We start from the raw sequence: 21,405 nt of genomic DNA on the forward strand, positions 1-21,405 counted from the left end.
GGGGAGGGGTCCCAGTGCTTTGCGTCTTCTTAATACTATTGTAGTGGCTACCCACCCTCATCTTGCTCACACTGTCCCGGTCCAGGGTCTCAGATTATTATCAGCGCTATGTTACCTTCTTAGGCCCTTCTTCCGGTGTTCTGACAGTACAGGGCTGTTATCTTCCTCACAATGTCTCTACCTTATTACATTTATGAAAAATCAGTATGTGCTAGACAAAGCAATAGGTTCAGAAAGGATAAACCTAGGATAACGAGGTGCCTGGATCGGTACTGTCAGAACCATCATAGACCAGAGCTGTGTTAAACAACAGGAACAGTGCAGATGGATGTACAATTTCTTAGAAGTAGCAAAAAAGAGGATGCAGATACCTCAGTAGATACCTGCATCTTTCTGCTGCTGCATTTATAAAGACCTATGTCTGAAAACTTTCTAGATAAAACATAACTTTAGGAACAAAAGACAGGTGCAATACCTGGAAGGTGTTAAATACCACGGAACATGGCTGCAGAGTTTTAGCATACTAGAAACACATGCCCATTTTTTGTTACTCTGTAACATTGATATTAACTTAGAAACAGGAAGTGGATTTGGTTAACCTATTATTAACAAGTCCTGTCCCATTAATGGACAAACTAATAGTAGCAGATACAAGCAACAAAGCTTCAGTATAGTATATATATTGGGAATAAGATGGGATGTGAGCACCGCAGTAAAAAAAGATAACGGGTGATGGTTAATGCAATTCTATGTGAGAAAATAAATGTATCCTATGTAATTTCACAAGTAGCGGTGCTTTGTTCCAGTCTTTTCCAGTTCTTAATTAGTAACTTCACAGTGATTCTGAAAGAGGTTACGTGCCTTGTTCTTGATGCAATTAACACACAGAACAAAAGGAGAATTCAGAGGCCGCTGAATAAGCCTAAAATTGAATATTATGTGGACTTCATTTACAAAAAGATAAATAAGAAAAATCCTACAAAGAGAAAAACAAATATAATTTTTTTTGACCCGGAAATAAATACTGTACCAGACAGGTGATACTTTTTTGGGTGCAGGCTCTGAAGCAACATTGGGATGGTCTTTACAGAAATGATGGTGAATACATGGAGGCTTTCAGCAGGGAAATTTAAAAGGCACAGGCAAACATATGGGCCTTGAAAAGCATGTAAGCAAAGACATGGTAAGAGACAACGTAGAAGCAACAGCATCCACCAATATCAACTGGAGTTAATGAAAGTGAGGTCTTACTTCACATGTCCAACCTTCGCTCCTTCGTTTCTTGCGGACTATAAATTCTTCAACACCATCTGGATGAAATCTAAAAAGAAAAATACAGCATATTCAGAGTTGATGACATGTGGCTCATTTAAAAGAGCAATACTGGCTTTTCCATTACGTTCATGAAATACTATTTTTATAACGGAAGTGAGATGGCCGACGTGCAGGAGCTCCTCTGAGAGTTCCGGGGGCCAAGGATCACAAGTGGTGCAAATCCTAATCAACAAATCTCCCCGAACACTCAAACTTATATTCAAAACAATGTATTCAAAGTCCAAAGTATAAATGTAAATTATAAATTGACACAGACACAGGTCAATAATCCATATAATGATCAGCAACTCAGATCCTTTCAATCAAGGTTGGTTTAATTCTTGGTAGTTCTTTTCTTCAAAGTTCAAAATTATCCACAGACAGCAGTCATCAGAAAAAAGCAGCCAACACGTGTTTTGTCGTGTCAAATGGCACACATTGACTTCACCACGGCTGCAAACCACAATGCAAATAAACATATATGTAAATTCTAAATTAACACATGGTTCAACTAAAATCAATATAGTCTTAAGGAACCCGTGAAAGATAGAATGGAACCAACAATAACCAATAAAACATATAACCCGAGTAAGTGTACATGCCTCAAGTTAGCCTTCACCAGATAAATGTCAGTGTCACAGAAAAGGAAAGAACTATTCAACTAATTTCTCTCACGTACTCTCTTCAACAGTTTATCCCCAAATCACCAGAGAACATGGGCTAGTACCCAAAAAAGCCCAAATATGCTCCTCTACAAAATACCATCATTAATCGCCAATCAATTTAATAGTCGCCCCACTTCATAAGAGTGATCTTACATCATATACTAAGTAAGATCATCAGTAGTTATATACTAACGTGAGTTGAGGTGTATTCACTTGTGCTCAAGTCAATATTTTCAATTCCGTAATCACAGATATCAAAGTGTATATTTGTTTTAATGTGAGATTTACCGTAATCTCAATGTCCATCGCCGAATTCTCTTCCCATCTGATATTTAAATATAAAGTTTCAGTATTATATACGGACCCTAAAATCAAAACATCCCAAGATCTCCAGTTAGATAAAGGAATCAAACAGCATGCATACTAGGGAACGTTCCATCACATATTAGCGGTCGACTTACCCCACACAGTCAAAGTATATTCAGGATGGGAGTCCTCTTCACTGTATTCAAGTGGCTGAATTCCACAAATTACGATCTAAAGCAGATATCCAAGTAGGCTAAACTTTGTACTTGAATCAGTATGAAATATCCAAAAAACAGGGTTTACTAAGATAGCTCTCGCACATACCTGTCTCAGGTCGCGGGTCCGTCTATCCACGATAACCGCTATGTAGTCGGCGTTCTACGTAAGCGCCATCTTAGTCTACCTTTTTAAGTTGTTTCGCCTCAGGCGCCATCTTGTAAGTGATAATCGCGAATACCGCCTATATTATAAAATACTAGGTAAGGTCAACTACCGTCACCTAATAATATTCTGGCACCATATATCTATATCTACGATTATCCCTTACAAGATGGCGCCTGAGGCGAAACAACTTAAAAAGGTAGACTAAGATGGCGCTTACGTAGAACGCCGACTTCAGAGCGGTTATCGTGGATAGACGGACCCTCGACTTGAGACAGGTATGTGCGAGAGCTATCTTAGTAAACCCTGTTTTTTGGATATTTCATACTGATTCAAGTACTAAGGTTAGCCTACTTGGATATCTGCTGTAGATCGTAATTTGTGGAGATTCAGCCACTTGAATACAGTGAAGAGGACTCCTATTCTGAATATACTTTGACTGTGTTGGGTAAGTGGACCACTAGTCTGTGATGGAACGTTCCCTAGTATACATGCTGTTTGATTCCTTAATCTAACTGGATATCTTGGGATGTTTTGATTTTAGGGTCCGTATATAATACTGAAACTTTATATTTAAATATCAGATGGGAAGAGAATTCGGCGATGGACATTGAGATTACGGTAAATCTCACATTAAAACAAATATACACTTTGATATCTGTGATTACGGAATTGAAAATATTGAGTTGAGCACAAGTGAATACACCCCAACTCACGTTAGTATATAACTACTGATGATCTTAATTAGTATATGATGTAAGATAACTCTTATGAAGTGGGGGGGACTATTAAATAGATTGGCAATTAATGATGGTATTTTGTAGAGGAGCATATTTGGGCTTTTTTGGGTACTAGCCCATGTTCTCTGGTGATTTGAGGATAAACTGTTGAAGAGAGTACTTGAGAGAAATTAGTTGAATAGTTCTTTCCTTTTCTGTGACACTGACATTTATCTGGTGAAGGCTAACTTGAGGCATGTACACTTACTCGGGTTATATGTTTTATTGGTTATTGCTGGTTCCATTCTATCTTTCACGGGTTCCTTAAGACTATATTGATTTTAGTTGAACCATGAGTTAATTTAGAATTTACATATATGTTCATTTGCATTGTGGTTTGCAGCCCTGATGAAGTCAATGTGTGCCATTTGACACGACGAAACACGTGTTGGCTGCTTTTTTCTGATGACTGCTGTCTGTGGATAATTTTGAACTTTGAAGAAAAGAACTACCAAGAATTTAACCAACCTTGATTGAAAGGATCTGAGTTGCTGATCATTATATGGATTATTGACCTGTGTCTGTGTCAATTTATAATTTACATTTATACTTTGGACTTTGAATACATTGTTTTGAATATAAGTTTGAGTGCTCGGGGAGATTTGTTGATTTCAAGTGACCTACTTTGTGGGTTGTGGTGGGTGTTGGTAACCATACCTCTCCTCCTAGAAGCACCAGAAAAATACTGGAACACTATTAATTTCCCCTTACTTTGCTGAGCGCCCTATTACCTGGGTTACCGATTTTTGATTGGTGCAAATCCTAGGTATGATCATACAGAAACGGAGATTTGGAAACAACAAAGACTCAAAAGAAAGATTGCGTGAAAACTGGAGGCGGGAATTGCACAACAGCAGCGACGACCGATGATTGCAACAGAGGACGGACATAAGCAAAAGAGATCTCTCGGAGGGGGAAGAGCTTTCAGTAGGTGAGAACAGGCTGCGCAAGCTAATGAGTGTTCCAGGGACCATAAGGGCTTGCATGAAGAGCCCGCACTGCCCTTGGGCACCTCTACCCCACTCACCTCTGTCCTGGTCTGACGTGGCTTACCTGAAGAGTCCACAGTGCCCTGGGTGCAGTTTACACTGCCTACCTCTGTCCTCGACTGCTGCAGCTCGCGTGGAGAGCCTGCATCGCTCGGGGTGACTCAACCCCACTCAACTTCGGACCACCGTGGCTCGCATGAGGATCACATTGCTGCTCACTGAATACTTTTGAGCGGATGTGAGAGATCTTCCGGCGCACTGAGGTTTGGGGGGAGATTCTGCCGTTCTGCAGCACTGGTGAGGGCGCCACGTGTGAACAGGGGAGCCTGATTTTTGTGGGACCATGGTGCATGTGCAACATGGATGCCATTTTAGAAATCCCATTCTTGCCTGTGATGTGGCAGTGCCAAATGGACGACACCTGAAGTAAAGGAATTAGAAAGAGGACTAATAAGTCTCCAGCTTCAGAGAACTTTTCATGCCAGCGGAGATATTTTTATTCTAAAAGGCAAATTAATATGAATTTGAAAATGGCCATGAATGAATGAATGAATGAATACACCCTTATTTAGCGCATGGCTACGTATAGGGCATCCCAGCTCATAAAGTAAGCCCGATCATTTCACAAAGAGCAAGCAAAAAGAAAGGTCTTCAACTGTTTCCTGAACCTGAGATGGTCAACTTCAAGGCGGATGGATTCAGGAAGCTGATTCCAAAGCCTGGCCGCGTTATAGGAGAACAGACGTCCTCCGGTCCGGGACCGTTTAACCTTGGGAACTAGCAGCAGTTGTTTATTGCTAGATCTCAAAGTCCTCTTGGTGTCATATAAATGCACCAGGGGCTGCAACAAGGCTGGACCTTTCCCGGAGATGCACTTATGGGCAATACACATTGCCTTAAATCTAACCCTTTCTGCAACGGGGAAGCCAATGCAATTGTCTATGTGCCAAATTAGCTGACTTACGCCTCGGGATACCCATCAAAAGACGGGCCGCACAATTCTGGGCTATCTGAAGTTTCCCACTGGCGCACCCAGGTAGACTGCATCTGCGTAATCCAACCGGGACAAAACCAGGGATTGAACCACCAGGCGCCTGGCGTCAAATGGCAAAAGAGGAAGAATCTTCTGCATCATTCTGAGTAGGCCATAACAATTTGCGGCTACCTTGCCTGCCTGTGCTTTAAGATTCAATTTACAGTCCAGCCAGACCCCAAGACCCTTTTTGTGTCTTAGAGACAGGCGGCGCACCAAGGCAGGTTGCCCACAGAGAGAGCCATCTTGGGCAACCATTAATTTCTTGCGGTGTAATTTACCAAATAACCAACGACAAGGTTAATTGTTGAAAGAAAGTTACACACACATGGGGAGCGGCCATCCTCAAATAGTGTTCCTCTGAATGCCACTGCAACACAAACTGATGTAGAGAGAGTGAAATGAAATGAAATGAAATTTGGGTTTTCTATAGCGCATGGCTGCCCGTGAGCGTCCCAGCGCTGAAGATTGCAGAACCTCTGGGGGAGAAGGCCGGTGGTGGGGAGGAAAGTTATAAAGGAAACAGATGCGTTTTAAGAAGCTTCCTGAATTTCATGAGATTAGTTTCAGAACGGAGATAAGATGGCAGAGCATTCCAGATGGTAGCCGCTGTGACCGAGAAGCGGCGTCCTCCCGTTCGGGCTTTTTTGATTCTATGGATCGTGGCCAAATGATGTTGGGCTGAGCGTAGGGGCCTGTTGGGTGTATATGGGAAGATCATTGCTTTCAGCATTGAAGGCCCTTGGTTTTGCATAGCTTTGTGAGTGGTACACAGGGCCTTAAACTTGACCCTTTCGCGGATCGGCAGCCAATGTAGTGCCTTGAGGGCAGGTTTGGCTGAAGCTCTACGGGAGGTCCCCGTGAGGATCCTGGCCGCAGCATTCTGTGTTCTTTGAAGGATGTTAATCGTAGATTCTGGGGCCGCCAAAAAGAGGGCATTGCAATAGTCCAGTCTTGATAAGACTAGACCTTGTATTAGCAATTTCTGTGAGGGACCTGGAAGAAGTGGGAGGATCTTTCTGGTGGAACGCAGTAACCCCACACATGTGCCAGCTGTTTTTTTTGCTTGCGTTTTCAGGGATAGGTCTTGTTCAAGCCAGAAACCCAGACTTTTTAATTCAGTCTTGGGTTGTGGGATAGGGCCCAAACAGGCTGGCCACATGGCGAAGGGATGATATTTTGTTTCCCAGCAGCATAAGCTCAGTTTTCGAGCCGTTGAGTTTGAGCCTTGAGGTGGACATCCAAGCGTGAATTCCTTCTAGACAGTCATGTAGATTTTTGAGCTTATCCTCTTCAAGTGAGAATGATACGATCATTTGGGTGTCGTCAGCATATGTGACGGCTTTTATCCCAAAAGGGGAGACCACGTCTTCCAGGGGGGCCATGTATGTGTTAAAAAGTGTAGGGCTCAGTGAAGAGCCCTGGGGTACCCCACACTGGAGAGGGAGAGTGTCGGATCGCACATTCCCTTCGCAAACCTGGAATGTTCTGTCTTGTAAGAACGATGAAAGCCAGCTAAGGGCTATGCCCCTCACTCCTAGACTGGAGAGGCGCTTGATCAGAGTTTTGTGATCAACCGTGTCAAATGCAGTGCTTAGATCCAGGAGGATCAGTAACACCGATCCCCCTGAATCCAAGATGCATCTGGCCTTCTCAACCACTTTAAGAAGGGCTGTCTCGGTTCCTTGACCAGGACGGAAGCCTGTCTGTGTGGGGCGGAGAAGGTTGTTGGTTTCAAGGAAAGCAGACAGTTGTTGGTTGACCACCTTCTCCGCAATCTTACTTAAGCCTGGTAGGAGGGAAATTGGGCGGAGGTTAGTGAGGTCTGCAGGGTCCATACCTGTTTTTTTCTGTAAAGCCTTTACAATGGCATGTTTCCATTTTGGGGGGACTACTCCTTGGTTAAGGGAGGCATTGATAAGGTTGGTAGCCAGAGGCGAGATGGTAGGTCCGACTTGTTTAAGAATGCGAATGGGAGCTGGGTCGTAGGGGGAGCCACTTTTCAGGTTGGAGAGAGCTTTCAGAAAGTCGTCATTAGACAATTGGGTGAAGCTGTCTAGAGTTGGACTAGTGATGAGAACTGGTGGAACGGCTTGGGGGGTGTGATCAATTAAAGGAGGAAGTGACTGTAGGATATTAGTAATTTTATTTTGAAAAAAACAAGCTACTTGATTGAGAGTCAAGTGGAGATCGAAAGAAGATTGATTCTGTGTAATTGGGGGCGGACGTCTTTGAACAGTGATCTCTAACTTGCCCCCACATCAGCACACCTTAACCCCGATATGGTGCAAGATCATTAACAGCTCTTTGAGCTCTGGATCTGTACCAGACTGTCTCAAAGTTGGCCAAGTCACGCCACTACTGAAAAAACAGGGACTGGACACAGAAGATATGAACAACTTTAGACCTGTATCGAACTTACCCCTTCTGTCCAAAATCCTGGAAAGATGTGTACTCCCTCAGCTGACTCTTCACCTGGACAACATCAATCTCCTAGATCCCCATCAATCTGGCTTCAGAAAAGGCTGCAGCACAGAAACGGCAATCATCAATGTCCTAGACGATCTCCACAAGTCACTTGATTCGGATCATTGCTGCTTTCTCATCCTCCTAGACTTATCCGCCGCGTTCGATACAGTCAATCACTCTCTGCTCCTTAAGGTCCTCCAAGAAAGAGCCGGTCTTGAAGAGACAGTCCTTCATTGGTTCTCCTCTTTTCTTCACAACCGCTCACAAAGAATAAAAATCAAAAACTTCTAGTTCGACCTCCAACCATTTAAGAGAGGTGTTCCCCAAGGGTCAGTGCTCTCCCCCCAGCTTTTCAATATCTACACGGAACCACTCACCACACTGCTCAGGAATTCCAACATACCGTTCCACCTATATGCAGACAATACGCAACTTTATCTGGAAACCACCTCCATCGACGACATCCGAAGATTAAACACCACGCTAAGGGAGGTTCAACACTGGCTCACAATCAACCACCTGAAACTCAACCAAGAGAAAACTGAAGTACTCCTCATCTCCAACAGAGACGAAAACTCCCAAATTGAAGAATGGCTGAAAGCCATCGATGTCCTCAATGGTACCCTTTCCCCTGTGGATTAGGTAAAATCTCTAGGTTTTACCCTAGACCCGAAACCGAACTTGAAAAAACACATTTAGAGATCCGCCAAAAGTGCCTTTCTCAACCTGAAACTACTATATAAAATAAAACCCTTCCTTCCTCCTAAAGATCTCCAACAAGCCACGCAGGCACTGGTGTTCTCCAGAATCGACTATGGGATCGCAGCTCTGGCCGGAACAGCAAAATCTCCCCTAGGACCCCTAAAAACAACCTTCAATGCTGCATCAAGAATGGTCACAGGAACTTAGAAATTCAACCACATTTCTTCTCCACTGAAGGAACTTAAATGGCTCCCATTGGATCTTCGAGCCAGCTTTTGAACAGCTTGCCTCACGCATAAAGCCCTACACACAGGCAATCCAGAATACTTAGCCGCTAAACTCAAAAGAGCCGGCCAGTCCAGAAACCTCAGGAGCTCCAACACTCTACTACTCATCCCCCTGAAAACTCGCAAGCAGAATACTGCAGCCAAATCTTTCGCTGGTAACGTCCCCTCATTTCCTAAATACAAGAACCTTCTTAAAGCCCTTTTCCTAGACCACTACGGAGCGAAATGATAAGCTACAAGGTTGCAACTGACACGGCTCTCCAGCTCTCCATATTCTTCTCTGTGGACTATGAATTGGACCCAGAAAACCTCTCTGGCCCTCCGACCTGGCTATGTATAGAATCAATTAGACGCTCGTCCAGAAGGATCGTCACCCTATCCGCCCCTTGCCTGCCGGGGCTCCTATCTGTACTATACGTGGCTCAATCCTCCATGGACTGGAGGAGGAGCTTAGCGCGCATCCAAGATGGTCGCGTGAGCTGTGAGCTCCCGGGACCCTCGCTGCCTCCACTGACTATCCTGGCACTAATCCTGGTTTAGACGACGGGTTCTTCTTGCCGCGACTCTCCTGATCTGGAAGACCCTTTTCAGAATTTGATTTGGACACCTGATGCCCGACTTGCTCCTTCTGGAGCCCCGAGGCCTACATCGTGGCTTATCCCGGACCTTGGGCATTGGGAGCACCCCGAAAGTAGTTGAACAACAACGGCCTGTGGCATGAGACGTTTGCCCGGGACCTACTTTCGGTTTCGTTTCTCCTTGGTCGCGAGGATTGGAGATAGCTGATTTCGAGCCTGCTGGCTACTGCAGCTCCCGGCTTGATCCCCACTGTGCCCTGTGTTTCAACACCTTGTGGAGTTTTCCTTCGAGGGAGCCATTTACACCAGATCTCGAAAGCCCCGGCGGGGCGGGCTATCCACTATGGCAGCTAAGTCTGAGGGTGACAAACGGTCTCTCAAGACTGCAACTCGTGGTGGCGGGACCCAAGCTTCCATTATTGACAGATTTGCAGGGAACAAGGGCTCGCCGAGTGGGACAGGGAAAACCTCGGAGGGCATGGGTAGTGGCACCCCGGAGCCGGAAGAACCGACTCTACGAGACATTATGGGAGCCATCGCCAGCATACAAGCATCGATGGGCCAAAAATACGAGACCTTGGCGGCCAAGATCGACACAGTGGCGGTATACGTGGGAATGATCAGGGCAGATCTGGGGAAAACCAACGAGAGGGTGAAGTCGTTGGACATTAAGACTGCCAGTCTCACCTCGGATGTGTCCGAGCTCCAGACCGAGGTCCGCACCCTTCGATCCTCTAGCAAACGATTTGCTCGCCGCCTCGAGGATTTTGAAGGTCGTGCTAGGCGAAATAACATACACATTGTCGGAGTTCCGGAGACATCGGCGGATCAATCGACGGACCTTCTTGTTGAGGACCTGATCGTTAATCACCTTGCTCCTAAAGGCTTGAGCAAGATTTTTGCTGTGGAACGCGCCCATAGGATTCCGGGCGGCAGACGAGCACAGGGGACGGCCCCGCGGCCCATCATTGCGCGGCTCTTCAATTATAGAGACAGAGACGCCATCTTGCAGGCTTCGAGGACCAACGGCCCCACCAGGTTTGAGAATACCTCCGTTAACTTTTACCCTGACTTTACTCCCCTGGTGCAGAAGCAGAGACTGGCGTTCTCCGGGGTGAAACGTACTACAGGATTTGGGCATGAAGTATGCCGTGCTTTTCCCCGCTCGACTGCGCATTGAACACAATGAGCGGGTGCTCTTCTTCGATATGCCGGAGGTGGCCAGTGACTGGTTGGACACTTTATCTACGCCCAGAGACAATGATGATCACACTAGTGGTGCTGAAGGTGGCCGACGGGGACAGGAGGAGTAGAGGCACCGGCGTATGCTCCATTTTACTGTGTTACGATATTTTGTTCTCCTTCTTTGGGTCGATGACTTTTCTAATTTGGACCCTGGGGCGGCAGGGGGTTCGGGACTTCTCCTCCTCCGGGGGTGTTTTTCCTTTTCATCTGTAGTTTAGTTCTTGGGGTAGGGCGACAGGCACACTGCTGAATGGGGTGGTTTCTTGGTTCCTCGCAGGGGTGCAGGGTGGGGGGTTGGCGTTCTGGGGTTTGGGGGGAGGGGGGTTGGGTTTTTCCTTTTTTGTTTATACTGCATTTGGGGCTACGTATTGTTGCTTTTTCCGTGTTTCCTTCTTGGGGTTTGGTGGACCTGATTTCTTACTTCCGGGATGGGGGGTAGGGGGCTACGGGTCTTGAGCTGGAATGTCAATGGCTTAGGGGACAAGATAAAGCGGGGAATTGTACTTCAATATGTGAAACGTTATTCTCCCGACATCATACTCCTGCAGGAAACGCACCTGGTTGGGAATACGTTTCATGCTATGAATCGGAGGGGCTACAGGTTGGTGGCGCACTCAGGGTTTACTTCGGGCTCCAGAGGAGCTGGTATTATGCTTCGTAGTTCCCTTCCCTTCGAGATAGACAACACGATTTTGGATGACAGGGGTCGATACGCTGCAATTGTTGGGAGGTGGGAGGGAAGAACTGTAATTGTCCTTTCGGTCTATGTCCCCCCTGGCCTGCAGGCTACCACGTTTGTTGACTTGGGTAAATTGTTGCTGGGGCTTCCCGAAGGGCTTCTAGTGATGGGAGGAGACTTTAACTCTGTTGTGGATGGTTCGCTGGATCGACACCCTCCCAGGACGCTTACACCATCCCAATCTGGTCTTAGTGGGTTGCTAGATACATTTGGTATGGTAGATAGTTGGAGGCTGCTGCATCCGGGTCAGGCCCAATATACCTTTCACTCTGGGGCGCATGGGAGTCTGGCTAGGCTTGATTATCTTCTTGTACCCGCTGCCCAGGCCACAACGGTGCGAGAGGCCCGACACCTACCCAGAGGCATTTCGGACCACTCCCCGCTGTGGGTTCATATTGATCTCCATCTGAATGCTGGGGGCGAATCGCCCCAATCAATCCCTGGCATCTCCGGACTCCAGAGACTAGATCGGGGTTGGTTAAGGCCGTGGACCTTTACTTTGCGGAGAATGTGGGATCTGTTTCGTCCTCAGTGTCCCTCTGGGAAGCTTTTAAACCTGTGATACGGGACCAGGCGCTATCGCTTATCGCTGGCTCTAAGAGGCGACACAACGAGGAGGTTGAACGGCTGGAGGCCGAGGTGGTCACTCTAGAGCAGGGGTCTCCAACCAATCGATAGCGAGCTACTGGTAGCTCGCCGAGACCCTGCCAGTAACTTGCGCTGCTTTGTGCTGAATGTGCCTTATATGCCAGCCAAAGCCATTGTAAATGCCCACAGAAATGTATTGTACTATTCTGTTTATGAGCGGATATGAAGCCGGCATTCCCGCGTCTGTACTGTCTTATTATAATTATATTTACGGCGCTCTTCTGAATCTATTTACGGAGGTCTGAGCGATGCAAAACCCCCCCACCCCCTTGAACGGTCTCTGCAGACAACAGCACCCGCCCTCACCCAAATCAGCAGCTATCATTCATATAGAAGAGCTTAGCTGGGGCAGGGTGGAGAGGATGACGTTCGTCTCCTCCGCGATCAGGGTCTCGTGACCCTGTGTAAGCCCCCCCTGCCTCTCCCTCACAGGCACCGCGCAGCTCAGTCACGAGTTAAAGTGCGGAGCTGCAGCGGGCGTGACAGGGCAAAGCAGCAGGTCCCGCAAGCTGGAGAATTGAACTGCGCCATCTGCCTTGAGTACAGCCTGCTGCCTTCTATCAACCGAGCAGTTCAGCAGCAGGTAAGGCAGGCAAACCGTGGGAGGCCTCCCGGCGGTGTTAACAGGGATGTGTTAACTTGGCAGCGGGTCCGCCGCCCTTGTCTTCTGACTTAGTAGTTTTTCCCTGGCCTGGAGTCTTATGTTGAATCCGTGCGTTAACTTTAAAAAGAACCTAGTTGCCCTGAAAATGTTCTGCAAAGGTCACTTCTGCTGCGTGATAGGTCAGGCCCAGTCCATCATTTGGTTCCCTAGCCGTTGGTGTTCCTATTGTCGACCACCGAGTAACCATTTTCTTTCCAAAATTGTATTTGTTTTTTGCTGCGCATATCTTGTTACCGTTTCTCCCGAATCCAAACGCTGTTTTGCTCAGTGTAGTGTTGCCCTTAGAGATAAATGCAAACTTTATTATGTGTACTGTACAGACTCGGGAGACTGTTTTGTTGTATTTTGTGCTGCTTATGCATATTTCCGGTATGCAAATAAAATATATTTCTGCACTGAACTCTGAGGCCTGCTCTGTCCCTCATAGAACCACAGTCAGCACTTCGAGGCCCTACGCCAGCCACAAGAGATACTAAGAACGTTGACAACATTAAATACAGAATCAGATCCTCATAAGGACCACTGACAATCCCCACACAGGCACAGACAATCAACCAACCCACATCCTTTGTAGACAGCCCGCGCATGCTCCTCCTGTCCCTCGGTATCACTAACCACGAGTCTGTCTGCCTGCACTGTCTGCGGGACTCTCTGCCCAGGGCCTCCTCACATATACACTGGTGAGCACAAGTGACTGGTTGGTACCTGTTATAAAGCTTGAAGTTGTACTGATGCTGCTGCCTGAGCATTATGTGCTGTACAGGCCTTTTGAGCAGGGCTTTAAGTGGGATGAAAAAACTGGGGGGTCTCTCAGGTGCCGCAATTAAGAAGGGCAAGCGTTAAAAACACCTAATAAAAGCTCAACACCTGTGCTCAGCATAGTGTGCCAACCGACTGGTATTTACCTGCTTCCGTCATTGCATCCAGAGTTGTAACATTAAATATCCCTGCTTAATAGCCAGGAGAGTTGCTGGCCCCACTCCTTTGCCACAGATGTCGACCTGTGCCATAGTCATTTCCCCATTCTGCACTTCCCTCACCCCGAGGGGATTGTGGGTGAACTTTACTATCCCAATATCGTTCAGAGTAGAGTAGACATAAATCGCTTCAGTTTGCTGAAAAGAGGCTGGCATTCATAGAGGTCTAACCCAGGCATACCTGCCAAAAGTAGTCTTTTTTCAGCAACACAACCAACTACCGTTTTGTGAGTCATTCAGCTTGATTTGCAGTATTTGTATGTCGTTGTGGATTTGTTGATCTCAATGTCAAAATATGCCTTGCATTGTGCATCACACGTATTATTTTATTATTGCTTCATGTGTGCCGCTCAAACGCTGAACCCACCTGCTGTTTTGAAAACCTCAATTACACACAGTGGAGTGGTGTATTGGAGAGAGGGCGTCAGGTGAATAAGAGCAAGGCAGTTAAGAATTGTGCTTTAAAATGCTGCTTTAGTAAATGTCTGGAAATGAATTGAACCAAATATAAAATGTGGGACGGTGGCTTAGTAGTTCATGGCTCTGGACTCGAGACTCCTATGTAGAAATGACATTCTGTGTTGGAGATCTTTTCAGCAGGTGCATGCATCCCTTAATTATGTAATAAAAAGACTAGCATTGGGAGTCACCTGCTTACTGATGGATGACGGGTTGAGAATTATTGAGTCTTTGTGGACTCGCCCTGTTGGCTTCTGAGTAGTAGTAGCTGCTGGCTTGGCCAGTGATTAAAGCACTGTGTAATATTGTAATTAATAATTATAAAGCTGTTAGTGGGCAGTCATACTTTTATGTTGGTAAGTGGAGTTTGATTTCTGTACAATGCAGCATTCACTGACACACACATGACTGTTGCCGCCCTAGTCAGTGCCAACACAGGCACCCCTGTGCCGTGGTGCAAGGGTGCCTGGGTTGCAGACAGCATTTTTCTGCACAGGAAGGGGCACCTTCTTGCACAAAAAAATCCTCTGAGGAATTTTCCTCTTTCTATGTGTGCTGCAGCACACATTTAAAAAGTGAAAAAAAGAGGAGGAATAGATAAAGGTATTTCTCCTTGTTACGCCTCACCTGGGGTGGCGAAGCATTTTTGACACCTTCCCATAGCGACTTTGAAAATGTGCCAACATCTATGGGTGGATGCTTGGTAAAACCCATGCTCCACTCATGGAACACCTCCGTGGAGCAGATTAACGCAACACAGCGACTTGCCTCCATATATGTAGGAGACCATTCAAGGCCAGGCAGGGTGGCTATGCGTGGCCTCATACATTTTGTATGTACAGTGCACACTCAACTTATTTCAATGTGCTGGCATGGGTGATAATGAAGAAAGGGGAGGCATTGTGTGGCAGTATTGTAGCCGTATGTTGACTTCATCCACAAACATTGTTCTTCTTGCTTACAGCCTTAATAACTAATCATGGATGAAGAGGCAGGTCCCTCCAAAAAGGCAAAGAGCAAGACTTACTACTTCCATGAAGAGTGGGAGAACGATTTTTTATTTACACAAATTAAAGACAACAGTGTATGTTTAATTTGTGGAGCTAAAGTTGCAGTGGGAAAAAAGGGCAATGTTGAGAGGCATTTTTCAACTAAGCACATGCATTTTGAAAGGAAGTTCCCTATAGGAAGCAGCCTGAGGTCACAAAAAGTTAACGAACTCAAATCTGCATTGCAGACACAGCAATCTTGTTTTACAAAGCCCATGAAGAAAGCCACTGCAGCAACTGAAGCATCCTTCGTAGTCACCCGTCATCACTTGATTAAGCACAAAGCAACATTTTCAGATGGAGCCGTTGTGAAGGAAGCAATGCTTCTAATGGCCAACTCCTTATTCAAAGACTTTAAAAATAGCCCTGAAATTATGTCTGCCATTTCAGATGTACAGTTAGGGGGAAACACTATGGCAAGAAGGGTCTCTGTATTATCCACCAACATGATAGAGCAGTTGGAACGCGATTTGAAGACTTGCAAATATTTTTCACTTCAATGTGATGAATCTGTTGATGCAAGCGATATTGCACAGTTAGCAATGTTGGTTAGAATGGTTTTTGAAGATTTTACTGATAAAGAGGAATTTTTAACTTTGTTGCCTTTGAAAACCACAACCAGAGGATCTGACATTCACAATGAGGTGAAAAATTATTTTGTGAAACAAAATGTCCCATTGAAAAAGTTAGTGGCGATAACCACTGATGGTGCACTTGCAATGATAGGGCGTCATTCGGGATCATTGCCAATTGTAAGGCAGATCCAGATTTCCCTCCGTTATTGAACTACCATTACATTATACATCAACAGGCAATATGTGCCATGGTAATGGGGTTTGATCATGTGATTACTCCGGTTGTTAAAATTATTAATTCAATTCGTGCAAAGGCCAAGCAGCACCGAACCTTCAAGTTGCTCCTTGAAGAACTATCAGCTGAGTATGGGGACCTTTTACTGCACACTCAAATCCGATGGCTTAGCAGGGGAAAAATACTGCGAAGATTCCTTTCGCTATTGCCAGAAGTCATAGCTTTTATGGAGTCCCGAAATGAAGATACCACGCTGTTATCAAACACTCAATGGTTGCTCGATTTAGCTTTTTTAACAGATGTGACAGAAAAATTTAATGTATTGAACTACGAGTTGCAAGGCAAAAACAAGACAATAACCAACATGGTAAGTTCTGTGAAAACTTTCAAATCTAAACTTAACCTTTTCATACAGCATGTACAAAAAAGAAAGATGCAGCACTTTCCCTCTGTGCTCCAAATCCTTTCAGAAAACAAGGCTGAGGCTGAGGTGCTGGACAGAAAAATACAGCAGCCTCCTCATCAGGCTTAATCAAGAGTTCAGTGACAGATTTAGTGATTTTGAGCAACTGGAGCCCTGTGTGATGTTCACTTCAAACCCCTTCATGGAAGTGGATGTTACTGACATTTCAGAGAAAATTAGTGTGCTTTTGAACCTTGACTCTGCCTCAATGGAAATGGAGATGGTCACACTTCAAAATGATGTTGAATTGAAATCAAGGCAATCTGACATAAATTTCTGGAGCCTGGTGGATGCTGAAAAGTTTGAGAGCATCCACACAGCTGCATTGAAACTTTTTTCCCTATTTGGCTCAACCTATCTTTGTGAATCAGCATTTTCAGATATGAACTTTATAAAATCTAAGTTTCGCACACGTCTGAGTGACGAACATTTAAATGACTACATAAGAGTTGCCCTCTCAAGCTACACCCCAGATTTCAAAGCATTAGTGGACACCATGCAGTGTCAAGTCTCTCACTGAAATAAGTTGAATAAATCCGCAATCAATACTTGTTCAATGACAGTCCCTGGTGAAATCCCAAATCTAAGCATCTGTTTCATTATGAACACCGAGATTAAAGTGGCTGCAGAGAAGAATCTTCAGCCCACAGTTTTTTATTACTTGAACAAAAACAAAGGAATGTGTACTGCAGGCCTGTTTTACAGACAGAAGAAAAAGTAGCTGGAGAGAAGAATCTTCAGCACCTTTCCAAAATTGTATTTGCTGCACAAGAACAAAGCAGTGTTTGCTGGAGGCCTGGTTTATTGAAAACAAGGAAAAAAGATAGCTATGGAACAGAAGAATCTTCAGCATCTTTCAAAAGTCCATTTGTTACAAACAGTTGTTAGAGTTGAACAAGAACAAAGCAGTGTGTACTTCAGGGTGGGTTTCAGACACCAAGAAACAAGTAGCTGAAGAGAAGAGCACCTTTCCAAATGTTTATTTGCTGCACAAGATGAGAAGCAACAGTGTTTACTGGAGGCCTGTTGTATTGGCATCAAGAAAAAATGAGCTAAAGAGAATAATCTTCAGCGTCTTTCAAAGTTCTTTAGTTGAATAAGAACAAAGCCATTTGTACTGCAGTCCTGGTTTACTGACACTCCTAAAAAGTAAAGGGAGCAATGACAATGCAACTGCGAACATGACAGGTGCCATAAAAACCTTAAAAGTCAAAGCAGAACCTTCTCTGAAGAATTCAGAGTGGAGGACAAAATTGGTACTTTCCTATCCAAACAAACCTGAAGTTCAGCTTATCTGGCACCTGAAAAACACAGTGATCTTGTCAAAGCTACAGGAGAAGAATCCATCTGCAATTGTGATTCAGCAAAGCGTTGCACAGGCTGACTGCCACAAACTGTGACTAATTCACTACTATGACTTCTTTGGAACTGCCCCCGCCAGGCTCCCAGATTACACAGCATTAGAGGACATCATACAGTTCCACATTGAAGGTAAGATTGCTTTTCCTGATTGTTTGTTATTTGAGCTGCATTACAATGATTATTTCAGTGACAGCTATTGAAAGGTCTTCTTGATTTTTAATCTATTATTGTGAAAGGTCAGAAAGTGGTTTGACAACACAACACAAATCCAAAATCAATCCTTTCAGTGTTTCTAGGGAACTTTTAAGTATTGTGTTCAAACCACAGTATGGTGGGCTATGAAGAAAATAGGTTTTTTAACCTTTAACGTCAATGAAAATGGGCGTGGGCGGTCACTCGGAGAAATGCGCGAGTTGCTTGAGGTTTGGTAGCTCACGACCATTTTCACTGACCAGAAGTAGCTCTCACTACACAAAAGGTTGGAGACCCCTGCTCTAGAGAGAGAACTTGAAACTGGAATCACGCAGGATAAGTTGCATGCTCTACAGTTAAAACAGTCTGACTATAGGGCCTTGGTCACGGATGCTGCGAAAGCCATGAGTCGGGAGCAAATGGGCCGTCTGTATGATGTGGGCGATAAAGCCGGGAAGTTGATAGCGTGGTTGGACAAACGGGAGAGACTGAGTCGTGTGGTGCCTGTAATTGAGCGTGAGGATGGGGTACGTGTGACGGATCCACTGGAGATAGTGGAGGAGTTCGCCTCCCACTTTCGGAAGGTGTATGCTCCAGTCTTGGACCGGCCTGAGGAGGATTCCCGTCTTTTGCTTCGGGATATCGCCCTGCCTTGTCTGTCTGAACCTGATAGGGAGCGATTGGAGGCGGATATTTCCACGGATGAGGTAGCGCTCGCCATTCGCTCCATTCGCTCGGGTAAAGCTATGGGACCAAACAGCCTGCCCATCGAGCTGTACAAGTTGTGCCCAGACAAAATGGCGTTGTATCTTCGCGCGATGTTTTTGGAGTCGAGAGAGAGAGGCCGGCTTCCCCAAGATCAACGACTCGCCTCCATTGTGGTGATTACCAAGGAGGGTAAACCACGTGAGTTCTGTACCTCGTACAGGCCTATTTCTCTCCTAAATGTCGAACCCAAGGTTTTGGCGAAGGTGTTGGCCAACCGATTGATAACCGTGATAAGTGATCTGGTGCATCCGGACCAATCCGGTTTTATTCCTGCCCGTAACACTGCGCTGAATCTACGTCGCCTTCATGGCGTGCTGGCGAGGGCGGATACACTGCGTGAGCCGGCCATTTTGGTCTCGTTAGATGCCACTATGGCGTTTGATACTGTGGAATGGCCGTACTTATGGACGGCTTTGGCTAAGTTCGGCTTTGGGCCGGTGTTCATTGGTTGGGTCCGTTTGCTCTATGAGGAACCCTTGGCCCAGGTGGTTGTTAACGGTAGAGTGTCGGCTTCCTTCGCTTTGGGTCGGGGTACGCGGCAGGGATGTCCCCTTTCCCCATTGCTTTTTGCGCTGGCTCTGGAGCCTTAGGCAGCCTGGTTGAGATGGGAGCCTTCCCTTAAGGGCATCAGGTGGGCCCCTGGTTTTGAAGATCGCATCTCGCTCTTTGCGGATGATATTCTTCTTTACCTTACTTCCCTGCGGAAATCCTTGGGAGTACTATTTGATGTACTTAGCTCCTTTGGCAGGAACTCGGGACTAGTCAATAATTGGACCAAGTCATGTGTATACTCGCTTACGGATGGAATCCCGCTAGTACCACGTAATTGTCCGATACAGATCTCGCCCACAGGATTTAAGTATTTAGGCATTCACATTTCACGTGACCCGACGACTAGATACCGGCTCAATTTGCGTCCCCCGCTTGCTCGGCTACGAGCGGATGTAAAGGCGTGGAACAGGCTGCCCCTGTCCCTGGTGGGTAGGGCAGCCTTATTCAAGATGATGTCTCTTCCCAGGTTTCTGTACGCTCTCCAGAACACGTTAGACCTAGTGCCCTCCAGCTACTTCTGTGAGATAGAAAGCTTGCAAAGGAAACTGGTGTGGGACGGCCGTCCCCGGATTGCCTTGGCCAAGCTTACGCTACCATGGTACGATGGCGGAATTGCGTTACCGGATATCCGACGGTATTACTGGGCCTCACAACTGAGCCCGGTTAACCATGCTTTGTACGGTCCGGCTGCTAATCCGGCCTTTGCCATGGATAAATGGTTGCTCCCGGGCGGAGACTACAATAGGGCACTTTACTCGAAACGGTCTGATGTGGACCTGACCGGGCCTACAAAGGTCGCGGTAAGGGTTTGGTACAACGCCACCGCTGCCACTGGTTGGTCGGATACCCTCACTCGGGCGACTCCACTCTATGCGTCGGAAAAGTTGGGTAAATTGTGGACGACTAAGGGGTTTGATAAATGGGACCTTATTGGAATTAGTGTGGTTGGTGATCTATTGCGGAAGGACGAGATTAAATCTTTTGAGGAGCTGCGACGGGAATTTCAACTCGGCCCTCGCAAACACTTTCGTTATCTGCAAGTTCGGCACGCCCTTTCTTCTGTGATGGTGCCTGGGACGTCCGTCCCGGACTTCTCGCCCCTTGAGGATAGAGTACTAGATGGGCATATCCCGGACAGTACGATTTCGCTAATATATAAGAAATTAATAAACCATCGGGTGGACCTTCTTGTACAGCACCGCACGTCTTGGACCGGCGATGGAGTGGAGCTTGACGATGAGGACTGGCAGCCGGCAGTATCCTCTCCAAAGGAGGTGGCGATCTCGGCTCGTCTGAGACTGGTGCAATTAAAAATCTTACACCGAGTGTATATGACGGGTCCTCGATTGTTGCGGATGGGGTTTTTTTTTGGATGCTTTGTGCAAACGTGGCTGTGGTATGGTGGGTACATTCCTCCATATCATATGGGAATGTCCTGCGGTTGCCTCATTCAGGACTCGTGTGCATGGTGTTATGTCTGAGGTGACGGGTGTTCCGCTTCTGCCTGAGGCCCGGAGATGTCTGCTGAATGTATGGGAGCGCAACGACTATAATGTTGCCCAAACGCAGTGGGCCACCTTGGGCAATATGATTGCTAAACGAGACATTGCGCAATTGTGGGGGTCGGCAAAGCCACCGAGTCTGTCTGCCATGTCTAGGAACATGGATTGGTGCATGTTCCGTGAAAAAACAGTATATGTTGCCAGGGGCAGGCCCAAAAAGTAGGGTAAAATATGGGGTCAGTGGAATCAATACCGCGGTGAGATCTGCACCCCTCCCTTTGAGCCGCCACCGGAACGTCTCTAGTCCCCTTAGCATGACAATCCCTCTTTTCCAGGTTCTATTTGCGTATTGTTGCCTACTACCTGTTCCCTCTTTCATTCCATTCCGGACATCCAGTTTGTTGACAATGTATCATTGCAGACACGGTGCCCCTCTCCAGAAGGATTCACCACGACTGTTCCCTTTTTATTT

General features: G+C 46.2%; 1 protein-coding gene across 3 annotated transcripts in view; it reads right to left on the minus strand.

Annotated features, from left to right (window-relative positions):
• The window catches only part of ZBTB41 (zinc finger and BTB domain containing 41), a 323,994-nt gene that overhangs the window by 226,043 nt on the left and 76,546 nt on the right, over nt 1-21,405 (minus strand). For all 3 annotated transcript variants that reach the window (XR_015308354.1, XM_086954800.1, XM_086954792.1), the window contains exon 4: nt 1,252-1,321. Coding sequence is in view for 2 of the 3 variants with exons in the window: in XM_086954800.1 (XP_086810926.1) it covers nt 1,252-1,321 (70 nt within the window). In the remaining variant the exon portion in view is untranslated. The remainder of the gene's footprint in view (nt 1-1,251; nt 1,322-21,405) is intronic.

This window comes from Lissotriton vulgaris, chromosome 1_1 (genome assembly GCF_964263255.1).
Source record: "Lissotriton vulgaris chromosome 1_1, aLisVul1.2, whole genome shotgun sequence".
NCBI classification, from domain to species: domain Eukaryota; kingdom Metazoa; phylum Chordata; class Amphibia; order Caudata; family Salamandridae; genus Lissotriton; species Lissotriton vulgaris.